Source organism: Lactuca sativa, chromosome 5, assembly GCF_002870075.4.
Source record: "Lactuca sativa cultivar Salinas chromosome 5, Lsat_Salinas_v11, whole genome shotgun sequence".
In the NCBI taxonomy this organism is placed as follows: domain Eukaryota; kingdom Viridiplantae; phylum Streptophyta; class Magnoliopsida; order Asterales; family Asteraceae; genus Lactuca; species Lactuca sativa.
The window spans coordinates 357,982,354-358,007,618 of record NC_056627.2 but is presented as its reverse complement, the minus strand read 5'-3'; the positions used below and the strand labels follow the sequence as shown (position 1 = coordinate 358,007,618).

At 35.4% G+C, this 25,265-nt stretch overlaps 3 protein-coding genes across 3 annotated transcripts; 2 read left to right on the top strand and 1 right to left on the bottom strand.

The window, feature by feature from the left end:
- The first annotated feature begins 11,912 nt into the window (after positions 1–11,912).
- On the top strand, positions 11,913–15,278 carry LOC111895519 (protein NPGR2). The gene is made up of 6 exons (XM_023891608.3): positions 11,913–12,159; positions 12,621–12,823; positions 12,954–13,206; positions 13,315–14,528; positions 14,606–14,765; positions 14,826–15,278. Exons 2-6 carry the CDS (start codon positions 12,671–12,673, stop codon positions 15,146–15,148), a joined length of 2,103 nt encoding a protein of 700 aa, XP_023747376.1. The 5' UTR covers positions 11,913–12,159; positions 12,621–12,670; the 3' UTR covers positions 15,149–15,278.
- Positions 15,279–16,197: 919 nt separating this feature from the next.
- LOC111895530 (protein NRT1/ PTR FAMILY 5.2) lies at positions 16,198–18,562 on the bottom strand. The gene is made up of 4 exons (XM_023891618.2): positions 18,389–18,562; positions 18,004–18,221; positions 17,349–17,920; positions 16,198–17,071 (listed from the first exon to the last, which is right to left on the bottom strand). Exons 1-4 carry the CDS (start codon positions 18,516–18,518, stop codon positions 16,198–16,200), a joined length of 1,794 nt encoding a protein of 597 aa, XP_023747386.1. The 5' UTR covers positions 18,519–18,562.
- A 1,479-nt stretch (positions 18,563–20,041) lies between these two features.
- LOC111895531 (eisosome protein SEG2) lies at positions 20,042–21,722 on the top strand. Its single transcript, XM_023891619.3, has 3 exons — positions 20,042–20,301; positions 20,467–20,555; positions 20,680–21,722. The coding sequence occupies exons 1-3, from the start codon at positions 20,215–20,217 to the stop codon at positions 21,281–21,283; spliced, it is 780 nt and encodes a 259-aa protein (XP_023747387.1). The 5' UTR covers positions 20,042–20,214; the 3' UTR covers positions 21,284–21,722.
- The last annotated feature ends 3,543 nt before the right edge of the window (positions 21,723–25,265 follow it).

Below are 25,265 nucleotides of genomic sequence, written 5' to 3'. Positions count from 1 at the left end.
TAATAATATTAAAATTAAAGTCAAAATTAACCAACGAAGTCTAAACGAAAGTTTTAGAGCATAATTTTAGCTACGCGTGCATATAAAGAACGTCAAAAACGGAGCTCGTATGCAAAAGTTATGGATTTTACAAGATTTGGCACATTTTTCGAGAAAATTCGCATGAATAGTACTGTCACGTCAGCACTCACATACAGCCTCCACGTGTCACCTTCTGATAGGACCGAGGTTGCTGTGTCGCCTTTTGATTGGACCAAGTCCGAGGTCCACTAAGCTTGGGACACCTTCGCATGAGACACCTCCGGATCACCCTCACACTAACGTGGAGCCTGCCCATGGGACCGAAGTTGGGTCCAATCCGAGGCTGCCGTCAGCGAGCCTGTTGTTCTGAGCCGAAGACCCAACCGATGACGCGCCTGAAGCTGATGACTCCTCGCATCCGAGCCTCGCCGAAGCTGCCATCTGGTCCGAGCCTCGTAGCCACCTGCCCTCTTCCCTTCGCTTCGGATCCGAACCTCGACCCTATATAAGGGGTGCGAGACCTCCTGGGTAAATGTTAGAATTTTGCCCCTTTTCACCCCTAAACTTATATTTCTTCTACTTCCACTTCCCCCGAAGCCCCGGTACTGATTCCAAAGCCCGAAACACGCCCCGAGACTCCCGAGAAGCCCGAAAAATTTATCTTTTCGGTTTCGAAGCTCTACCTTCGCAGAGCCCGGTTTTCAAGAAAACTCCCGGTTTTCAACGACGAAAGTCATATTTAGAGCCGAAGTACTGCCCAAATTAATATTTTAATCCCCGGTTATTTCACGGTGAGTTTATATATATAGAAATAATTGTATGTTATGTGTTATATGTGCTACGTGCTTTTCAGTGTTATTATTCCGGGTCATTTTCCCGGGTTATTTAAAGAAATACCTTTGACCATGTGATCAGTGAAAGGACTTATATTCATGTTGGTACTGGTATGTAGCCTCTGTCCATGTGGCACATGTCTCCGTAAGAGAATGAATTCTATTCTATGGTAGTGGCAGAAGGTTAGACAGGGCTATAAGCCTGAAATCTACCAAAATGTTAATCTAAAGTTATATATCTTCTGTGTCGTTTGGGCCAAAGCTTTATTGTTGTATATCAAGCATGGAAATTGTTATGTCTCATTGATTGTATATCTTTAAATCAAGTCAATTATTGATATGGAATGTTGGTCACATGATTCACATATGCCCTTGTTGTTCCCTGTTTCTCTTTGCTTCAGTCATATTGAAGTATATATATGGCATAACATTATATTGTATCTATTATTGAACTCACTAAGCGTCACCGCTTACCCTCTCAATGTTTAACAAATTTGCAGGAGATAAGCATCCAGTATAGTTTTATACTGGTAGAAGATTTTTGAATAGTTTGAAACTATTGTATCGATAGAAGTTTATGAATAGTTTGAAACTATTGTATTTTGCACTTCCATATGTATAAAACTATAGAATCCTGGGAAGTTATGTAATATATAACACTTTAAAATAGTCGGTTTGTATCCAGTAGTTTGTAACCTCTTTATCAATGTAAAATATTGTTTTTATGAATATGCAAGTAGCATGTTTTTGAGTAACTATATTGTCGAGTATGAAAGTTTGGGTCTTTCATAAATACGAAAGTTAGGGTCTTTCATCCATAATCAACATCCAATACCAAATCTTGTTCATGCAACACTATTCTAATTTGGTGTATTTTAATACCGAGTATTTGGTATTAATATAACTTTATCTTCTCAATAATAATACGTTTATTATTATTATCATTTAATAATATCATATATTCATCTTAACACATATATAACCATATCTGGTTCGCACAACGTATGTCATCAAATATACATCTAAAACATATTCCAGTCAAAAAGCATATAATTCACAGACACACTTTCAATAGATATTTAATACTTTTAATAAATACTTGTATTAAAATCATGTTCATGAAAGTAACTATGCAATCACTTTATTGAGGTGGAAGATCCCCGAGAAAGCTCGCTCCTCTGCTAACACTTCAACTTATCATTTTTAAACATCCTAAATACAAATATTACTATGCTTCACTATTCGTTCTTATTTATAAGCTTATAATTTATTTCTAGACTCTTCAATAATCCCAAGAAATACTTACAGCTCTATCAAATAAGGAACAACCAGGTAAGATCATATATATATATATATATATATATATATATATATATATATATATATATATATATATATATATATATATATATATATATATACTATTTAGAAAATCTACTTTAAACACCTCACAAGATCTAGCCTAGACATCACTCCTATAAGTTGATCAATCGGTATTATGACTTGTACTTACTGATAAATCTTATTCATAAATTCATAATAACGACTATGAATACTTCATCTCGTCGGGATTTCTTACGCTGCAACATCTCACTAAAATGCCCGAGCCTCAGAATTCGAACCCCATTGTTTTGAGAGAGAGTTTGAGAGATAAATATGAAGTAGGGTGTGACAAAATGAGCCAAAAATTCGTTATCTATTTATAGGTTGCTCAGGTGGGCGCACCGTGCTTTGTGGATAAGAGCATGTCGCACTTTGTGGACGATGCTCCTCCCGTTTGCTGCGACATGTCACACTCTTGTTGTTCCATGTCGACGACATGTCACTCAATTTTCTAGAGGCATGGATCTTCTGACAAGGCCACGTGGCGCCCTCCGAGTGGTGTCACATCATCATTTTTCGCAGGTAAAGTTTCCAATCTTCTAAAATTCATAACTTTCGCATACAAGCTTTGTTTTAGAAGTTATTTATATCCACACGTAGGCAGTTCTGAGTATTACAACTTTCATTTAGACTATGTCGGCTAATTTAGTCTACTTTAAATTTAACAATCTATAAAGGTTACAGTGCAAAAGTCTGTGCAAAATTCGTATCTTCTTCATACGAAGAACTACGTTCTCGATTGTATTTATATCGATGGATTTGTATTTACGAGATCTTTAAATCTTGTTTACATGGTTTTAGCTAACTCTCAATCAATTTTGATTTTGATTTTTTTGTCGCACACTACTGCATCGAAACTTCAAAAATTTATAACTTCTCCATACGAAGTCAGATTTAGGCATTTTTTTATATACACACTCTCAAAATTACGACTACTATGACTTTCTTTTAGATCACTTAGGCTAATAAGCAACCAATATCCGATTTACATTTTATGAAACACTTTGCCATATCGGGTTGAACGCAAAACTTCAAAAAATCATAACTTCTTCATACGAAGTTAGATTTAAGCATTCCTTATATCCACGAGATATTAATCACGGCTACTATAACTTTCGTTAAGATTATATATCCTAAATAATCTTTATTTTTACACTTTTATTTAACGTAATTTGTTTATTTTTGTATTAATGTTTTGTTCAAATACTATATGCCTATAATATTTGTCCATAAAACATGTACGCAATATATAAATATTATTTATATAACTCGCATCGTGTATAGATGATTCTTATTAATTTAGGATTTTCCTATTCGAGTATTTAATTATTCGATAAAACGAATATTTATATTTTATAAATTCTTAAAACATCTAGTCTGAATTTGTCGGCATTACACACGTCGTGGCCAACACCATGGCCACGTCGTGGTGGCTACATGTCAAAATAGTCGCGGTGGCACTGGTTGCCATGTCGTGGAAAAAAACTCATAACGTCGTGGGAACTAGTTCCCCACAGCTTAATGGATTAAGATCTTAACCCTAAATCTCTAGAGCTCAAAAACTCAGATCTGATTCTTCTAAAGGTCTTGATGGATAAAGTTTCTAACTTCATCCATGAAGCCATCCTAATAAGTCAAGATCTCTAAACATAGGCTCTTAATGGATGCGCCAAAGGCATGAACGTCAAACTAAGCCATGAAATCCATCTTTCTAACCACCACAGTGGTCCATAAGCCATAGAATGCACTCAAAGGTCCTATAGTTCACTCAAACTCCAAGAACAATAAGGTTTGGACAAAAAAGCTCATAAATTGACTTAATAATAGATCTAGAGAAGTAATAAGCAGTATAATAACTTTATACTCCAAATGATCAAAAATGTGATGAAGATGATAGATCTAAGCTGGAACCAAGCACACAAGCCACAATAGATGCTCATTCTTCCTTCAACCTTCACAAAATAGGATCACACATTCAAAACACACACAAGGAGGCTATGGTTTGGGTGAAATTATTGGATTAGGTGTCTTATAGACCATAACTATAACTGGGATGTACTTGACCTGATAGTAGCATGGTCCTTTTGGGTTGCCTTCACCAGTGCAATTTGATAGGATGGACTTTTGAGAATGAGGCTATTTGTGATTTTTTTTAATATATTATAAGTATAATATATTAATTGAGAAATCATATTATTTAATTAGTATTGATCAAGAATTAATTTGGAATTAATTTAGTGATCAAAAGAGACTAATTAAATATACAAGGACTGATTAAGTAAATCAATGATTCTTATAGTGTGGGCCAAAGATCCATGGTTAATTAGGATGGGCTAAACCAACATGGATAGTCCATGGAGGTTTAACCCATGGAGCCTAAGTAATATGAAAGGTCATGGTGCATTAGGGTTTGCATGGATGTAACCCTAGCATTTGTAACACTATAAAAGCATACCCCTAGAGCCAAAATCGGTTGCTCCATTATTCTAAGAGAGTGATAATCGATTTTGAGCTAACTAGCCTATTCTCTCAAGCCTCCTCTTGCATTTAGTGTTTGTGACACATTAGAGGCATCACACTTGAGGTGCTAAAGTTTTCAAAGGCCAAGAACTTCAAAACTACATAAGAGGTATTCATCAAACTATGATTTTTATATTGTATATCCTCTGTTGTATGCTAGTTAGGATATATGCTTTGGAAAATTTAAAATGCATGTATAATTAGAGAAAACAGAGATCCAAAGCATCTAGGGTTGCATGTGCACCATATGAGTGTTATAGTGCTTAAAACCCAACAAAAATATGATCTCAGAGGTTGGAGGTTGGTAATTGAGGCAACCACAGGAGTTTGTGCCTTTAAATAAGGTACTAATCCTGTAACGCCCTATTCCGAATCGTTTCATATTTCGGGGCAGTGATCAAAGATCGGGTATTAGCAGGCTCATGACCTTTGAAGAATTGAGATCTGGACTCATTTGGAGGTGGGTGATGTAATTTAGATGATTTGTGTGTTTGTTTTGTGTTTTGGATCCAAGGGGTATTTTTGTGATGTGTCAGCTCGGTCTTTTATGGAAAAAGGGATTTTGCTCGAGAAATTATAAGGCAAGTACGAGTTCATTAAAGCATAGAGCTTCTCGTTACCTTTTCATGGATATAAGGATCGTCGAAATCAGGTCTATAACAAAGAAGTTATGGCCTTATGATGGATTTAGGGTTTAAGGAAAAACCCTAGTACGCGGGGTGTACTAGTGCAAAGACCTTATGTGAGGCGTAATTTGGTGTATGCTTAGCATACTGCGAAGGATGGACTGGGAATGCGAGGCCTCATACGTTTGACGTACGAGGATTTTGCGTGGCGTATGAAAGGAATAAGAAACCCAAATTTTAGGGTGTTACACCCTATACAAACACCTTAAGTCATTAGGGATGGCCTCTTTACCAACCTTTAAGCCTCCAAAACTCTAAAAGTCGTCCCTTAGCCTCCATGGTTGTACATTTGAGTTCCTAAGAAGATTTTGGTGGTTGTTTTGCTCCTTGTGAAGGAAGTATAGAAGTTGGAAGGTGTTTTGCTTGTTGAGAAGGTTATAGATCCAGAATCATCACCCTTTTTGTAAGCTTATTGAGGTATCAAGTTCAAACCTTGTCTTCTCCATGATTATATCTCTTCATTTCTTTGCTTTATGCTTTTGGTCCCTCTTTGGGTTGTTTTGAGGAGTTGGATCGTTTTAAGGACCTATTCTTTTAGGTATGAGCTTGCTATGGACTCCTATGGCATAAATGTGCAAGCTTTATGGGATTTTTGGTCACATGCATGCATTAAGTCACTTGTTAAGTCCTCTTGAGCTTTAAGAGCTTCATTAAGCCATGCATGAGCGTAAAGTTAGCAACTTTATTCATGATTACCCATCTCAAAGAAGTTAGATCTATGTTTTGGGATCAATGTCTTAGCGGATTAAGAAGCAAATTGAGTTTGGGCTGAATGGGGGTGTACGCTAGGCGTACAAGCTTGTACGCGCATTGTACAGGCCCTTAAGCCAGTACGCTTAACATACAAGCTGAGTACGCCCTGCTTACTTAGCAAGGTGGGTTTTCGTTGTTTGGGCCATTTTTTGGGCTTAGTTGTTTTGGGCCTTCTTGGGCCACTATGGGATTTGGCCCAATTTGGAAAATTGGGCCATAATTTGGGCCTTGGGTGGCTAATTAGGACTGGGGCTTTGGATTGTTGGATTGGGCCTTGGCCTTGGGCCAAATTATGGAGACATTAAAAGGTCTTTTACCCTAGTTTGGACACTTAGTGTGGGTCGGATTCGATTATTGATGGATGATTAACTTGTGATTGATAACACAGTGTTTCTTGCGGGTCAGCAGCCATAGATTCTTTCTATGAGATTCGGTTGTGTGAGGTGAGTCTCCTCACTGAGTTTAGAGGCTCAAAGGCACCAATTTCGGCCCATGGTTTATATGTTAGGATGCTAGATGTATGCGTGACTCTTGCATGTGTTATGTGATGGCATGTTTACTGGGCAAGGTTGTAACGTTCGTCGATCAGTGCTAGTCAATTTAGAGACGATAAGCGTCAAAAATGACTTTTCTATGGAATATTATTTAGAAGGAGTAATCTTAACTAAGTTGTACTATGTTTTACAAGGATTCCGTACATATGAAGAACGCTGAAATCCGAGTTATAACGAAGAAGTTATGACCTGTCGAAGTTTCGTGACAGAACCGACACGACACAGCGCGACGTAAATAGTGAATTTACGTTAGAGCGATATTTGGCGTTAGCGATCTAAATGAAAGTCGTAGAGTTCGTTAAACCGAGAGTGTGCATAAAAAGAACGTCCAAATCTGACTTCGTATGAGGAAGTTATGATTTTTCTAAATTTCGACTTAACAGTATGCAGCCCGAAACTCGAATTCGAGATCGAATGATTTATAGCCGAAACAATCTAAACGATAATCGAATATCTCGTTGATAGTAGTCCAACAGTAAAAAGACAGACGAAAACGGACGTCGGAGGAAGAAGTTATGAATTTATAACAGAGTTTTCATGTCCCGGCCTACTAAAAATAATACAATAAAAATTAAGTCGAAATCAGCCGACGGAGTCTAAATGAAAGTTGTAGTGTATAGTCTCACCTACGCGTGGATATAAAGAACGTCAAAAATGGAGCTCGTATGTGAAAGTTACGCAAGTTTGAAGTCTGCTTAATCGAGTACACCCAACGTAATTTTGGAGTACGCCCAGCGTACCCGGAACCGCCTCAGCTACGCATGCAATGACGTCACTCAAGTACATACGCATGCAATGACGCCGTGTGCGCCCAGCGTAAGGCTTAGTACACCCAGCATACCTAAATTTACGCCCAGCATAATCGAGGTTTCAGCACCCTATAAATAGATGTCGATGGTTGCCGATTTTTTTTGTTCAAACTCGTCTCTCTCACTCGTTTTTACCCCGTTTTACGTGCAAGAAATATCCCGAATCCCCGATATTAATCCCGAGACCCGAAGCAAGTCCCGAAGCTCCGAAGATCCTGAGAATTGAAATTCCCGAGCCGAAGCTCTACCCGCGAGAAGCCGGTTTTTGTGAAGATCTCCCGGTTCACCGAAGAATACTACTTCTACAAGCCGTAGTGTTGTCCGATCATCTTCTGATCAAGTGAGTGTATAGTCCATTTCATAAACACGGTAATAATACAAGTATTGTTTGAATGTATTAAGTATATTGTTGTTTATATGTGTGAGTGTATAGTCACTTTCTTCTAACACATAAATACAAAGTATTTGCTATGAAATACGTGCTATGTGTTTATATATTGTTTGTCTATTTGAGATGGGCATAAAATTGATGTTTTATACAGGTGTTAAATGATTTAAACTGTGTAAGTATTTGTATCTACGAAAATGTTGGGTAGAGCATGGGTTGATGGGATAGTTGGTGACTATGGAGTTAGCGCCTATTGTATAAACCTTGGCGACGATGTGACTTCGTGCCTATTTGATGAACCTTGGAAACTATGGAGTTAGTGCCTATTGTATAAACTATGGCGACGATGTGACTTCGTGCCTATTTGATGAACCTTGGCGACTATGGAGTTAGCGCACGTTGAGTAAACCTTGGCGACTATGGAGTTAGCGCTTGTTGAGTAAACCTTGGCCACTATAGAGTTAGCGCTTGTTAAGTGAACCTTGGTGACTATGGAGTTAGCGCCTTATAGCTATGGATTTAGTACCTGATAGATAAACTTTGGCAACAATGGACTTCGTGCCAATTCCTTAGGTAAATCCTTAGGAATGAATGAATGAAGGATAGTTGGTTCTTAGGTTAAAACCTTAAGAAATAAAGAAGATAATGGGGATGGGTAATTGGGTTGATTATTTGATGATTAAATATAATAATTATATTATTGTAGGTTGAAAACCCTATATGCTCACCAGGCTCCCAAGCCTGACCCACTCAGTTTTCTTTGCATTACAGGTAATGACACAAGGATATAAGTTGGTGGACTTGACGAGAGATTTTGGATTATAGATCAGTAGTTATAAATAATTGTTGTAAGGTCTATTTTATATTGTTTATGCTTTTGGTCTGTATCGGAACATGACATCCCGAGATTTTGTTATTTAATGAAAATACATTTCTTTAAGAAATGCTTTGATAAATTTTGTTTTATCATATTTTATTTTGGGAACAAATTTCGCAACTCTTTTAATCAAAGGATTAGTCCGATTTTATAAAACAAAGCATAAACAAATTGGTCTTTTCTGACCGTGAAATTGGGGATGTCACAAAGGCCCGATGTCAGGTGAGGCCTGATGAGTATATGGTATGCTAGTTATCAGTATGTGTTTTATGCTACCGGGCAAGGCCCGATGCCGGGCGGGGATCGATGACTGTATGGTATGCTATTGTCTTTGTGATTATCGTAACATGTGTTAGTATGGTTATATGTTTATATGATTATATGTATCGGGAGATTCCCGATGTCAGGCGGGGCCTGGTGATTGACAGATCTGTAAACCGAGCAGGACTCGATGCCGGGTGGGGCCCGAAGCCGAGTGAGAATCGATGGAGGGCGGGACCCCGTATATGGTTTAGTATGTGGTATTTTGGGGAACTCACTAAGCTTCGTGCTTACGGTTTCAGTTTATGTTTCAGGTACTTCAGTTTTCAATTGGAAGAGCTCGTTATGATTGTTGAATACACACCACATGTTTCCGTATTCTGTGATTTACTCTGATAATGATGATATATTAATGAAGCTTTGACTACCTTGGTTCATGAAAATGAGATGATGTACAATTTTAGTAATTTTAAAAATGAAAAGTTTTTGGGTCTTATTTTTAGGACGTTACAAATCCTGAAATCTGGGGTTTAGAACCCCAACCGCGACTATGCAACTTGCCACGTCGTGGTGCCTCATTAATGTGCATCCAATAAGTTGAAAATGCCACGTCGTGGCCCCTCCACCACTATGTCGTGGCCAAGCTAAAACTTTACAAAATTAGACTAAATGATTCAAACTTGAAAGAAGCTTCCCTGGAAAGCAGATGTTACAATTTTTTCATAATTAAATGACCTCACTTAAGACTATAATTAGACCAACTGAAAATGTAAATGTGTAGGTTACATTGTACGTAATTTTGATCTGCATTTGATTTATGCAATTAAATGTATAGGTATAGTGACCATTATGGTTCAGTCTTCCTTTAAAACTATGATCAAAGTCACATTAGTTTGATATTTATGCATAAAATGGATCATATTGTTTTAAAGAAAATAAAAATGAAAATAATAGCTGTACACCTAAAGATTATATAATAAAGTTTCAAAAATTTAATACACAAAAAGAATTGTTAAAATTTATAACAATAAAGGTTAAATATTAGAAATTAACAATAATAATGTGAGCAATATATGCTTTGTAAGTTAAATAAGGTTATTAATTATTGGGTTTAAGTTATTTTTAGTCAATGCATTTTTATGGATGTTTTATTTTGGTCATTATATTTTGTTTAAGTTATCATTAGTCATTGAACTTGTTTATTTTGGTCACTCTAACCGGTGATAGCAAATATATAACATAGAACGACGTTGTCAAAGTTATAATTAGTCATTGAACTTTTATGAGTGTTTTATTTTAGTCATTATATTTTGTTTAAACTACCATTGATCACTGAATTTGTTTATTTTTTCATTTTAGTCACTTTATTTTTTTATTATCATTTATAATTTTTTTTTAAAAAAAACTACTATTTTTTTCATTTTCTCCACAACTAAACTTGTTACATCAACTATTTAGAGTAAACTAAACTATTTAGAGTAAACTATATGAATAATCCTTGTGATTTAGGGTAGGGTGCACATTTAGTCATTAACTTTTTTTTAACTCGAACACTCCCAATGATTTAAAAAAAAGACTATTTTGCCATTATCCACCCCATCGCTCTTGTCACTCGTAGAAATGCACCCAGTCATCATCGATAACTAGTTTTACATTAGGTGACCCTATGGAAAGTCTTCTTATCGGGTGGTCCAAACCAAGAAATATCTTAGTACATACGAATTAATTGAAAACACTAACAAGTCTACTTCTTCTTCCGAAAGCCCGAATCAAGAGACTAGATCATCCTTCAACGCAAAAAGGCTATGTTTTGTATGTAGCATTTGAAAACATTAAACATGCATGCTACCCTCAATCACAAAGATTATTCATATAATTTACTCTAAAATAATTGATGTAACAAGTTTAGTTATGGAGAAATGGAAAAAATTATAGCTTTTTAATTTTTTTTTACATATGATAATAAAAAATAGAGTGACTAAAATGAAAAAAATAAAAAAGTTCAGTGACTAATGATAATTTAAACAAAGTATAATGATTAAAATAAAACACCAAGAAAAGTTCAATGACTAATTATAAAGTTGACAAGACAAAAATAATAAAAAAAATAAACAATTTCAATGATTAATGATAACTTAAACAAAATATAATGACCAAAATAAAATATTCAGGAAAATTTAGTGACTAAAAATGACCTAAATTTTTAATTATTAAATTAAAAGTAACAAATATGACATTATTATAGTTTAATGGGCAATCTAATACTTTGAGTATAATTGTGGTTGTTTCCCTGATGATGCACAAAACATTTTCTATACAATCTTAAAACCATTATCAAAATTTGTTTATAGACTTACCAGTTTTCTTCTTAATTTTATTTCTTTTGATTTTTTAGTTGTGTTATCAGTTATAAAAGACAACCAAAATAACTCTATTATTATTTTCAGAATGATTCTTATTTTCAAGATAAACACTACCTAAATCTTTATTTTCAAAAAGGCTCTTATTTTATATGCTTGAAAATATGTAATTTGATTTGGTTTTAGTTATTTTAGTTCTTACGGAATGAAAAGTAACATGTGTATTTAGCACCGACTTTTCAAATTAATAATTGTATAATTAGGCTTTTCTTTTAATTTTTTTTTTATTTTAATATGCTAAATGATATCGCTAAGAATCATAAAATGTAACAAAAATATAATACAAGAAATTTAGCCCTGAATATATTAAGTTAAAAATTCAAAAGGAAACATGGAACAGAGAGACACGGCCACATCTAACTTCTTTGTGACAGGTAATCCCTTCAATGCTTAAATTCTTTATGACGCCATCTACTTACTACACATGGGAAAACAAAATTCGAATAATCTCCCATATGGTACAACTTTAACTTCTTTTAAACTTCGGTTTCATCAACTCAAGAAACCCAAATACTTACCACTGTTTCATACTGTTCTTCCATAAAGATGGAAAAGCTTCAAACTTTACTTGATTCTGTGTCGATCAAACACTTTTGACTGGAACAGAAGTTGGGTTCGGATGTTTCTCCTCAATTTCAGTCGCCATAAAGAAAGGTAGTTTCTCTCTTATAACTGAATCTCTCCTGGGTGAATGAATCGCAATTTGGGTTTTCCTGATTCATCATGAATTGTATCTTTGATTCTGAGGGCTTTTAAGTTGTTTTGAGCATGGATTTTGGTTTCTAGGGTTTGAATTTGCTGGCCCATCGTCAATTATATATTTAATTTGAGTTTTATGAGCTGTTAAATACGAGTTTTGGTAATTCATCTACTATCTTTGATTTTGGCGTTTTCCTGGTTGTTTTGATCAGGGTTTTTAGTCTCTAGGGTTTGAAGTTAGTCGTGCGTCCTGAATTTCGAATCTCTGATTAGTTTTTCCTAACTGTTCTTTATTAGGGTTTGAATTGGGCAGATTTAGTGTTTATTTTTTGGACGAATACTGAATTGAGTTTATTTTTTTGCATAAAACAAGATTTGGAATCGCAAGCAATTGTGTTAACAACTCAATCTTGCAGATTATTTGCGATAATTTCAAACTTGGTGCTGAATTAAGCTAGCAAGAGTGATGATATCTTCATCAGAATCATTAGCTGTGGAGGATTGTTCCTCTGGTGCTTATTCTTCTCAAGCCACTGGTGAAAACGATAGGAGGCCAGATACGGGTAATATTGAAGAAGCCGAATCATCTCTTCGTGAAAATGGTTCCTTAAATTTTGAGGTTGTTTCTCTAAACTTTTTACATTTTTTCTTATTTCCTGGTTTGAATTGAACCCATAGAACAAGTTTTAATCTTTCTTTTGGTTAAGAAAGTCTATTAGAATTGGTAATTGAATGTTATTGTAAAATAGGAAGCAAGAGCGTTGTTAGGGAGATATGAATATCAAAAGGGAAACATAGAAGCTGCTCTTCATGTGTTTGAAGGGATAGATATAGCAACAGTAACTCCAAAGATGAAGATTAGTCTTTCCCAAAGAGGCGAACCTCGTAGAAGAGTTTCTCATAATTATGGGGATCCACCATTGTCTATACATGCTGTTGGTTTACTCCTTGAAGCAATTTATTTGAAGTCAAAATCATTGCAAATTCTTCAGAGGTATAAAGGTACTCTTCTTGTTCTATATATTCTACTTATGATCATCATTTAGGCTCAAATGTTGAAATAACATCAATCATAGAGGATCATATGTCTTGATTTTCTACTCTTTGCAGAAGCTGCTCAATCATGCAAAGTAATTCTTGACATTATCGAATCATCATTACCCGAAGGGTTGCCTGAAAACTTAGGTGCTGATTGTAAATTACATGAAACCCTAAACCACGCAATCGAGTTGCTTCCTGAGTTATGGAAACTCGAGGGTTCACCCCAAGAAGCAGTTTTGTCATTCAGAAGGGCCCTACTTCATCATCAAAGTTTGAATCTAGAAACAACTGCAAAAATTCAAAAAGATTTTGCTGTTTTTCTTCTTTACAATGGAGGCGAAGAAGCCATCCCTCCTAATCTAAGATCCCAAATGGACACCTCATTTGTACCTAGAAACAACATCGAAGAAGCAATCTTAATTCTAATGATTCTTCTAAGAAAAGTTTCATTAAAAATGATCAAATGGGACCCGTCTGTTTTATATCATCTTTCATACGCGTTATCAATCTCGGGTGGACTCGGGGCTTTGTTTTCACAGATCGAAGAACTTCCTCCGGGTGTTCTTGATAAAAAAGAAAGGTGTCTTCTTTTGGCTCTATGTTACCATGGACAAGGTGACGATTTGTCTGCTTTAAATTTATTGAAAAGTATATATAAACAAGAGGATCCACATTGCGGGTTGGCTTTACTCTTGGCTTCGAAAATTTGTGGTGAAAACTCGGATTCAATCGAAGGTGTGAGTTGTGCTAAAAGGGCGATTCAAGTATTTGAAACGAGATGTGATGAGATGGTTGGAGTCGCGTATTGCTTCTTGGGAATTAGTCTTTCCAATGATTGTAGATTTGCGATTAGTGATTTTGAAAGGGCGGAGAAGCAATCGGAGGTGATTCGGTGTTTGGAAATGGCGGGGAGATTGACCGGAATGAGTGATTCCGGAGTTGTTTATTTTTTGAGTTTAGAAAACGCGGAACAACGGAAGTTGGATGTGGCTTTTGGTTACGCGAAACGTTTGGTGAAATTGGAAGGCGGGTCGAGTGTTAGAGGCTGGATTTTATTGGCGAGAATATTATCGGCTCAGAAACGGTTTTCTGAGGGCGAAATCGTAATTAACGCTGCGTTAGAACAGACTGGGAAATGGGATCAAGGAGAGTTGTTGAGGACAAAAGCGAGGCTTCAGGTTGCTCAAGGGGATATAAAGAATGCTATTCAGACATACACACAGATTCTTGCTGTTCTTCAAGTTCAAAGCAAAAGCTTTCGATCTCAGAAAAAAAACCACGAGGTAATAATACTGCTTACTTTTTGGATTTCAATGAGAAATCCGATTTTGATTTTTTGATTTTGATTTTTTTTGTTAAGATGGGTTATGGAAAGCATCAGCTTAAAAGCTTGGAGATGGAAACATGGCATGATCTGGCTATGGTTTATATGAAGTTATCACAATGGCGGGATGCCGAGGCTTGTCTTTTGAAATCTGAAAATATCGGTTACTACAACGCTTCTCGATTGCATATCACTGGTATGTTGTATTTGTTTTCCAAGGGTGAAATCGTCATTTAAAGTTTGAAATTTGTTGTAGGTTTACTGTATGAAGCGAAAGGTCTTGAGAAAGAAGCTCAACAAGCTCAAGAACTTGCGTTAGATGTGGATCCTGGTCATGTCAACAGTCTGGTTTCAATGGCTGTGATGTTCCGAAGAGCAGGTGGAGGAGGGAAGTCTGCTGCAGCAGCTAAAAGCTTTTTGACCGAAGCGTTAAGATTAGACAGGCTGAACTCATCAGCTTGGTATAATTTGGGCCTGCTTTATAAAGATGATGGGCCCATGTTCCTAAAAGAAGCTGCCAATTGTTTCGAGGCTGCTACTTTACTTGCAGAAAAAGAACCAATTGAGCCTTTTAGATAACCACTGTTTTTGTCACCCAATCTGTAATTGACTACAATATCATTATCATTATTGTTTCAAGGATTTATTCTTTTATGTATTTGAAATCAATTCATTTGTTGCAATTAAGTAAGTGTTAAAATTTGCCTAATCTTGAGTGAGACAGTTTGAATATGACAGATGTGTGAAAGTTAACGACTATTTACATTTAAACGATTTCACAAATAGCTTAGCTGACGAATCAAATCCAGGATAATGATGTTTAGTGTGAATGTGATGAGTGAAAACAGTGAGAATTTGCGACACTTGAAAAGCAATCACATGAAAGCTTAACAGAAACATAAATGTACACAAGTACACTTGCCAAACCTTAAAGCTTATTTGATGCATCTCTTCATCAATCTCGCGTCCACATCCAAAATACCTCTCACAAGAAATGTTAATATGTTATAAATCTTCTATGTTTTCTTCACTACAACAATGAAATATCATTTCAAAGAATACGTTATCTGATATCAAAATGAAGTTAAAAAAAAAACAATGTTTGGATTAGATGATACGTAATAAGCTGATAAGTATTTTTTTTAGTTTTTGGTATTTTTTAGTTTTTGACAAAGTTTGCTTATACGTGTAATGATGAAATAATTTATCAAAAACTATTTTATTTAAGCATGAAATAACTTATCAAAAACTTTTTATTTAAATAAATAAGTGCTTTTAATGTTCTTTCCAAACATTTACAATAACTTATTTAACTGTTATCAAATATAATAAATCAACTTCAAATAAGAAATAAATTATCAAAACAATGTTAGAACATGTAAGCACCACTTATATAGTTACATGATTCACAAAAAGTTAGGTTTTTAGATCATCTAATTTTTTTTTACCACAATTAGCTAAATCACAAAAAATAATTTTGAAAAATATCTAACCCACTTACACAGTTACATGAATTCAGGTGCATAATCATGGTTGATCAAATAATAAATACTTTACATCAAAAGAATCTATCATACTTGCGAAAGAAAAAAAAAATCAAAATTCAATTCTTTTCGAGGTTGAATATATCAACTAGCAATGTATCCTTGTTCAGTAAACTTCCCGATATCTTCTTGCAACTCGTTGGCCGACTCATTCACTTCAGTATTGTACACAAAGTATTTCGCAGCCACAAGAAAGAACAACAAGTTCACGAAGCTTAAGATCGCATAAAACCCGTAGTAATAATCTATACGAGACTCATTTAAATCATCTAGAATCCAACCTTTATGTCCATTCCTCTTTGTAACATCAGCCACAGTCGAAAGAATAAAACTACTGAGAAAATACCCAATCCCAATACTAGTCGTCCAATAAGCAGTCCCAAGACTCTTCATCCCTTCGGGTGCTTGATCATAGAAAAACTCAAGCTTTGCAACTTCTAAGAAACTATCTGCAATTCCCATTAACGCGAATTGAGGAAGGAGAATAAAGATACTCAAAGGAACCACCTGATCATTTCCAATAAGGCCATGATCTTTAGCGACACTTAGTCGTTTTCTTTCCACGACACTTGCAATGATCATGATAAAGACATGGAGAAGGAGTCCAATTGTCATTCGTTGTAGTAATGTGATGCCTCTTGGGTTTTTGGTGTATTTTCTAATGGTGGGAACGAAAAAACGATCGTAGAGTATGATGCTTATTAGAAGGAAAATTGTCACGAATACAGAGAGACATGCGGGTGGGATCTCAAAATGTGGGCCCATTGATCGAACCAATGTCACACCTTGCTTGATGAAGAGTGTGTGGGTTTGTGCGCCTAATGTGCTCGGTATGAACATCGCTATCAAGATTGGAACCATTTTCATCATTTGTTTGGTCTGTTCCACTTGGGTCACCGGACAAAATCTCCATTCTGAAAATGGTTCTTCGGTCCTTATGGCGGCTTTGTCAAGAAACCTACAGAAAATTTCTTCGATTTATCATGAAATACATTTGATTTTCTTTCATAAAGAGTCCAACATCTAGATTGTATCATGTACACTAAAACGTTAGGATATAGAGCATTGATTTATCATGATTTTAAAAAGTTTTAAATACATTTGGTCTGTTCCACTTGATGAAGAGTATGTGGAGCTATATATTTTCTTTAAAAAAAATGTCAAGAACATATACATGGATTGTGTTTAGCCAATATGGAAAAGAATGAATAGGCCAATAGGGGTGGTTTAATTACCTTAAAGAAGTCGAGTGGCCAATCATGTATTTTCCGGGGCCTGAATACTTATCTGGGCTCAATTCGTAAAGCTCTTTGGGGTCATCAGGTAGGGCCCGGTTCCAATTATGTATTGTAGCGGTCAATACCTTGGCCATCTTAGTAATTGGGCTCCCGGACGCGGGCTTATGGCGGTATTGAGGTGTCCCAACTATAAAAACCACCATTGCCGCTAACAATGCCACCGTTGGGATCATGTAGCCTACACCCCATCCGACATTATCTTGTATGTAAACCAAAAATGTGTTTGAAAATAGGGTGCCAAAATAGATGCTAAACATCCACCAATTGAAGAATGTGAGCTTTTGAGCTTTTTCTTTCGGTTCAAAATCGTCAAATTGATCTGCACCCATTGTGGAGATGTTCGGTTTGGTTCCACCGGTTCCAACCGCAATAATGTACAATGCACAGTAAAAAATACCAATTTGGAAAGACGAAGGTCGTTCATCACAGTCGAGGTAACTTACGTTTTTACCACAAGATGGTGGTTTTAGTGACGGTATAGTGACCACAAGCGTCAATAAGCTCATTCCCTGTGTTGAAAAACATGAAACGAAAATTACTTCACTCGATTTTTGCGACTCAAAAGTCATGAAAAATGGTGAAATTTTCTTACCACAAGGTAAATAACGGAAGCAACCATGAAAGTCCAGTATCGGCCAAGATATGTGTCGGCTATATAAGCACCTAAAATAGGCGTAATCCAAACTGTTCCGACCCAATTCGTGACACTATTTGATGATTTCACGGTGCCTTCCTTCATTTCACGTGTCAAATACAACACTAGATTTGTCGCTATTCCATAGTATGCCATCCTTTCACACACTTCATAGCCTGCAAACGTAGTATATATATATGCTTTAAATTCTTTATAAATGTTGGTATTTTCGTTGCTAATTTTTTTAAAAACTCTGTCGCTAAAACCAGTGATGAACTTTTCACAGTTGCATAATCTAGTGGAGTAGCAAGTTAATAAATGTATAAAGATCGAAGAGACTAACCGAGCATAAAGTAACAAGCTTTCCATCTCCCGGTGGCTGGTCTGAGGACAGGTCTTCCGTTAAGATCTGTAGTCCCGTCTTGAGTAAAATCTTCGCGTAGTCCAATTTCATCGGCTGCTTTCAAAACCATGGTATTCGGTTATGGCATGCACGTATACACACAAACAGATTTAGGTTTTAGATGATATGTATGTTGATGGAAGTTTACTTTTTATAAGCTTATACGATTGCTAGATTCCAATTTTTAGTTCAAACTCTTAATATAGTATTACTACGGAACCAGTTGTCGTGTATAAACACTAATCAAACTCGATTATGCAAGTTTTTGGCATTTTCATTGCTCCTATTTAATTGGAATCAACTATAATACAAGCGTGTTGGGCACAAAGGTTTTGAAAGCTCTTAACTTTTTATTTTTGTAAAATAAAGATTCTATAATATGAGTTTTTAACTTTTATTTTAAACAAATAGATGCTAATCCAAATGCTATATTAGGCTAGAGGGAGTGGGTGTGGCATCGACCGCACTCCCCTTGCCATGTAAGCGCAAACACCGCCTCCTAGACGCGGTAGAGAGCGCAATGCGTCCTTCCAAGGGAGCATTCCTTCAAACAACGTGATTGGTTCTTTTTCCTTCCTTGTGATTGGTCCTTTTTATTTATTAAGAAAAAAAGAAACACCCAAGTGTGGCACCACTCCTTGGGTGTGGTATGAAACCACACTTTTGTGGTAATGAGTGAGGCGACACCACTCCCTCCAGACTTAAGTAACTTTTGCTTATTTGTTTTTGGTTTTTATGAAATTGTATACCTTTAAAAATTAACTACTTTTTATAATACTTATGTACAAATAAAAGTTATAATTTTTCGCTTGTGGCTAGTAGCCACCAGAGACATATCAGTTACTAGCTTCCAGCTAATGGCTATCAGCTACACTATAGGTGACATACGATCCAATCCTACTCTCGGCCTTCATCTTGCTGAAAGAAAAAGTAACTTTTAGTTCATAAAATGCATATATTTGAAAAATCAGTATCATTCAGGAAAAAAGTTTGTAACCTCATAAAAGGTTTTTAGTTTGTACAAGATAGAGTGTGGAGGATTTTGCGTAATGAACGGCTTTAGGGACCTATGCAAAAGAACAGAGAATATCTTCGTAAAAAAAAATTGAGCTTAGAAGAGTGTTTCCATTGGTTTTGCGAAATTGGAAAAATGAAATGACAAGCCCGTTCTTTACACATGCAAGTAGATGATCACATTGATGTTTTTTTTTTTTTTAACTTTCATTTTACAAGTTGGATGGCATATCATAGTCACATTTCTTGGTGACCAGTTAAATCTAATACAGCCCGTCCTAATGATTTAAAATGATACACTTTCTTTAACGGGAGCTTTCAGCTTTGGTTCATATCATTTCATTGCTATAGCATGATACTTTTTAACGGGAGTCGTAGAGTTCTAATCTGTTTTGAAAGACGATCGGTTGAAACTGTGTACATGTAATTCAAATGATCAGACATTAAAGTAACTAATAACTAAAAAGGAATAAAACAGTCTATGGTGGACAGGTGGCAGTAAAAGACCCCACGCCCATCATTCTCCCGTTTCACTCCGAACTCAACGGTCACTAGCCCTTTTCAAAAACATAAACCCAAATCCCCCCAAATCCAAAAAACCATACACTTGACCGTTTATCTGCTTTTCTTTTTCTCATTCCGTCTATGGAGACCCTTTAACAATTCGATTCCTCAAACACCCATTAGAAGGCGGACAAACCCCCTTCAAATCTCTGTAAATTAAGAACACAGAGACTCAGTGTCGATCTATAATGGGTTGTTTTATTGGGTGTTTCGGTGGTTCTTCCAGGGATCAGAAACGTAAAAGACAGAGGTACAAGGTGATTCTTCGAGATCAAGTAAGTTTAATTCAACTCCCTTTACAGTTCAATTTATTCCATTACTGTTTGATTAACTAGAAAACGTAACAAACCCTTGTTTTTTGAGTCGAATTGTGGGATTAATTCGAGATTTTGACTTTGAGTTTAGCTTGTGAGTATTTAATTTGCCACTTTCTGTTGCAGAAACCTAAAATTGAAAACCTTGTGAAAGCTGATGCATCTTTGGGACTAAGCATCATAGAGAGTCCCTTGAATTTATTTCCAGAATCAAGGTAATTTCTGATGTAATTGTGTTCGTGATTTTGTTTAAAAGCTCTATGTTTTTGTGTTATGTTCTTGATTTTACTTTTGTGTTTCGGATTTCTACAATGATTTTTAATTGTTATTGGGATGTAGAGAAAAGACTGAGGTACCATTGAGGTTGAAGAGAAGGAAAAAGGTTACGTTTGATACAAATGTGACAACCTACGAGCATATTGAAGTGTATGATAGTACTGAATCTTTATTGGAAAAGAACGAAAAAAGTGAAACTTTTCCTAAATCAACCCAAAACTGCAAAGATGATTCAGTTGTGCTGAACATACCAAACTATAGGTATGGGAATTGCCTTGAAAGTGATGATGAATTTGAAGATTTAGATCATGAAGAATATGATTTGGATGGTGATGATGATGATTTGGATGATGATGATGATAATGATTTGGATGATGAAGAACATTATGATGATAATAATGAGGACATGAAGGTACAAAATAGGAATGGTTATGTTCTTTCTGTGTTGAACCCTGTGGAGAATCTTAGTCAATGGCAAGCTTTGAAATCGAAAGGGAGACCACAAAAACCATTGATTTTTAAAGAGCAAAAGGAGAATTTGTCTCTGAATACCAAATCATTAAAACACAAGAACTTGAATCAAGAAACATCAGTAGACGCCAGTCTATCGAATTGGTTGATTTCTTCACATATAAACATACGGAACAACAACAAACCAATATGTTGATATGGTTGTGGATATAGAGGGAGGGCAAAAGGGTAATTTGGCAGAATACCTTAAAACTGGAGGTAAATAACTGGATTAAAGCTCTATTGTTCTTGTGAATTACATGTATTTTTGTTAGGAACGTTTGTTTTTTTTAAACCAGTCTAGTGGGTATGGACCATGGAGGGTAAGAAGGTAAATTTGCAGAATAATTTGTTTGAAACTTGAAGAAAGCTTTGGGTATGGAGGGTAAGAAGGTAATTTGGTATAATGTTTCATTTGAAACTTGAAGAAAGCTTTGAGGGAATGAAGAGAAAGTCATTGAAGGCCACTTTGTGAGATTGGTTTGGATCAAGTTTTTTTATTTTGATGTTGTGAATTTATTGGTTTTACTTTTAATTTCTTATTTGTTTTCTGGTGAGTGTTGTAATACAAAAATTCAATATATTATTTTGGTTAATTACTTATATAATCAATATATATTTTAGATGCGCACAACCAAATCTGAAATCTCTAAATTTGTTTTCTGGACCTGGTTAAACCCGGTCTCGAAAAAAGAAAATCACTGGCGGATCCAGGAATCTTGTCTGTGGGAGGCCTAATGATTAGTTATATGACCGAGTCACATTAAAATAATCAAAATGATGTGACTAAATAAAGAGGTTGAAATTTTTTGGTTTTCGGGTCGGATTGTCATTATTATCATTTAAGACAAATACTAAGTTGATGCACGTTAACATATATTACAAATACTAGTTGTGAGACCTTTATAACATACAAGTTGATTAAAACAAAATGTTAAATACAAATGATTAAACGAAAAGTTTATTTGAATTTGAAATTTGAAATAAATGAAAATTATCAGAAAAAAAACATGCGAAAAATAAATAAATTAAAATTATATGTTTAGTTGTATACCGTTGTACTAAACGAGTTCACTATAAACATCAAAATATCATATTTACTTAACTTAATTTTTAAATATCATATTTATTCTTCATAAAATTTCTAAATATCATATTTACCATTCATAAAATTTCAAAATATCATATCTGTCCTTAAATATCAAAATATTGTATATGCACTTTTTAAACATCAAAATATCAATGGTAATATCTTAAATATCCTCCATCTATAACATGATAATAATCAACAACAACAAAAACTAAATAATCAAAATATACATTCCATAGAGAGGGTTGAAGATGAATTTTTTTGTTTGTCAAGAAGGCGACATTCCATCAATTAAAAAGTTCACACTCCATTATCATAGACGTAAGGATAATATGGTTAAATTTTTTAATTATTATAATAACTCTAAGTATAAAAAATGATTATAAAATACTGGGTAAATTACATGGATGGTCACTGTGGCTTGGGGTAACCTGCGCGCCTAGTCCCTGAGCAAGATTTTTAACTCGGATGATCCCTAACGTTAAAATTCGTAACCCGCCTGGTCCATCACTTAACATTTCGTCTAGTTGCTCTGTTAAAACACCCCACATGCAAGGCACGCAGAGGCATTTTTGTCTTTTTAATATTCTAGAGTTAGCGCCATTTTGCATACGAAGAGACGATCATTTTCTCAGTACTCCATCTTTCCGTTCAAAAAACCCAGACAAAAATTTCACAGTCGAGATAAGAAAACCCTAATCGTGATATATTTGTCTCTGAAACGCAATGGTGTTGTGGCGTATACGTGAAAATATGGAGGAAATCGATGTTGGACGTCGTTACTGTAAGTAATCTTTCACTCTCAATCTTCTATAACTTCGATTTTGTTGAAACCTAATCTCAAGTGGGTTATTTCATAGGGGGGGGCATCCGACAATCTTTTTCATTAGCTTGTACCATGGTGGAGAGTTCACCAAATTTCCTAGAAGAAAGTACATCAAAGGAAAACAAACGTATGTGGACTTACTGGACATGGATACTTTCTCAGTGCATGACATTGATGAAATGATGGAACAGTTAGGCTATGTTGATGAAGGTATACCTTTGTACTATCACTTTAAACGACTTTTTTTTTTTTCAGATTTAGATTTCGGGTTATTTGCTTTGGGTAGTGATCAGGATGTGAGACATCTGGGTACCTTCATTTCCAAGCATAAGTTAATTGAAGTCTATATTGAGCATGGAAAAACCCAATTACATACGTACACAAAGTCCCCAAATCAATCAAAAATTCAGATAAAGGAAATTATTTAACCTCTAACATGTTCTCATCGGCTTTTCTTAGATTGGTATGATACCGGGGAAAAAATGTTGTTGGGGATGCTTCTAAAGAGGCTAATGTAGTGGACCTCACTGGAAATGACAATATGGACTTAACTGTTATTGATAATGGGGATAATAACAAGGAAGAAAATCCATTTGCTGAATTTGAAATTGGGGACAAATTTGAGCACACAAATGAAGTTGAATCTGGGGATGGTAACAAGGATGGAGAAGATCCATGGGCTGAATTTGAAAGTGGGGACAAATTTGAGGACAAAAAATGAAGATGAATTTGGAAGTGGGGACAAATTTGGGGATGATAGTGGTTATGAATCCAGTGACTCCGATGACATAGACTTTTATGTTGACAATGACAACATCTTAGATGATGTAGAAGTTGACATGAATGATTTCAATGATAACATTGATATGGATGCAGAGTGGGTTGGAAGTAAGAATGACAATGTGGTACAAGAAGAGAATGAAGTTGGGGAGCTTAATGAAGTACTAAATAACGAGGTTCTTTTGTCAGGCTCATCTTCGGATGAAGGACCAGTTACTCAACGAAAGAAGACCATCAAATCTATCCAAAGAGCTCACGAGAATGATGAAGAAAATATTGCTGAACCATTTTATATCCTTCAAACCTTTAATACAGCCCAAGAGTTTAAAGAAAGAGTTAAACTCCATGCAATTGAGACAAGAAGGGAACTTGATTTTGAAAAAAAATGACAAGAATAGGGTAAGAGTTGTGTGTAGGGGGCAATAACAAAACTAGGAAACTTAGACAATAGTGGGAAAGGTCAACAAGAAGTCAACAATGAAGATGAAGAAAAGTGTTTGTGGAGCCTCTATGCTAGTAAATGGAAACGTGATATAAACTAGATGGTCAAATCTTAACAAAGAACATCGTTGTCTCCAAACTCAGAATGTTAAAGCTTATACTTATAAGTTTCTCGCTAAACAAATTGCAACTCGGGTGGAATCTAACCCAACTATTCCAATGTGTGCTTTACAAGAACATCTACAACGTGATGACCAAGTGGGAATTTTCAAGATGAAAGTGTTTAAGGCTAGAACTGAAGCTCTCAATCAGGTGCAGGGGATTATGTTGTTTAGTATGCTCTATTAAGAGATTATGTTCTAGAATTTCAAAAACATAACCCAGACACGACTGTGAAGATTGATGTAGAGAGTGAACCAAATCCAAATGCAGAAACTAGAACTTTCAAGCGCATATACATCTGTCTTGGTCCTTTAAAAAAGGGATTTGTTGCTGGAAGAAGAGACTTTGTTGGTCTCGATGGTGATTTTATGAAGGGTCCATACCCAGGACAAATACTTTCAGCTGTGGTAACCTTTTTTCATATGAACTACATTTATATTATAAAAAGTTGTATTTTAGGTTAATTGTGAAATGTTTACTTATGAAGGGAATTGATGGTAATAATGGAACATATCCATCGACTTATGTTGTTATGGAATCTGAGAGTACCAACTCATGGACTTGGTTTCTAACTTGTCTAGGGGATGATTTGGGTTTAGGAACCAACTCGAATTTTACATTTATGACAGACAGACAAAAGGTATTAATTCGAATATCAAATTAATACATTATATATGGTATACTTTTAAAACATATTTTCCATGTATAGGGAGTGTTACTTGCTATAGCAAAGTTGTTTCCATGCGTTGAGCATCGTTATTATCTTCGTTATATCCATGAAAACATGAAAGCTAATTGGAGGGGAAAGAAATTCAAAGACCTGCTATGGGATTGTGCAAA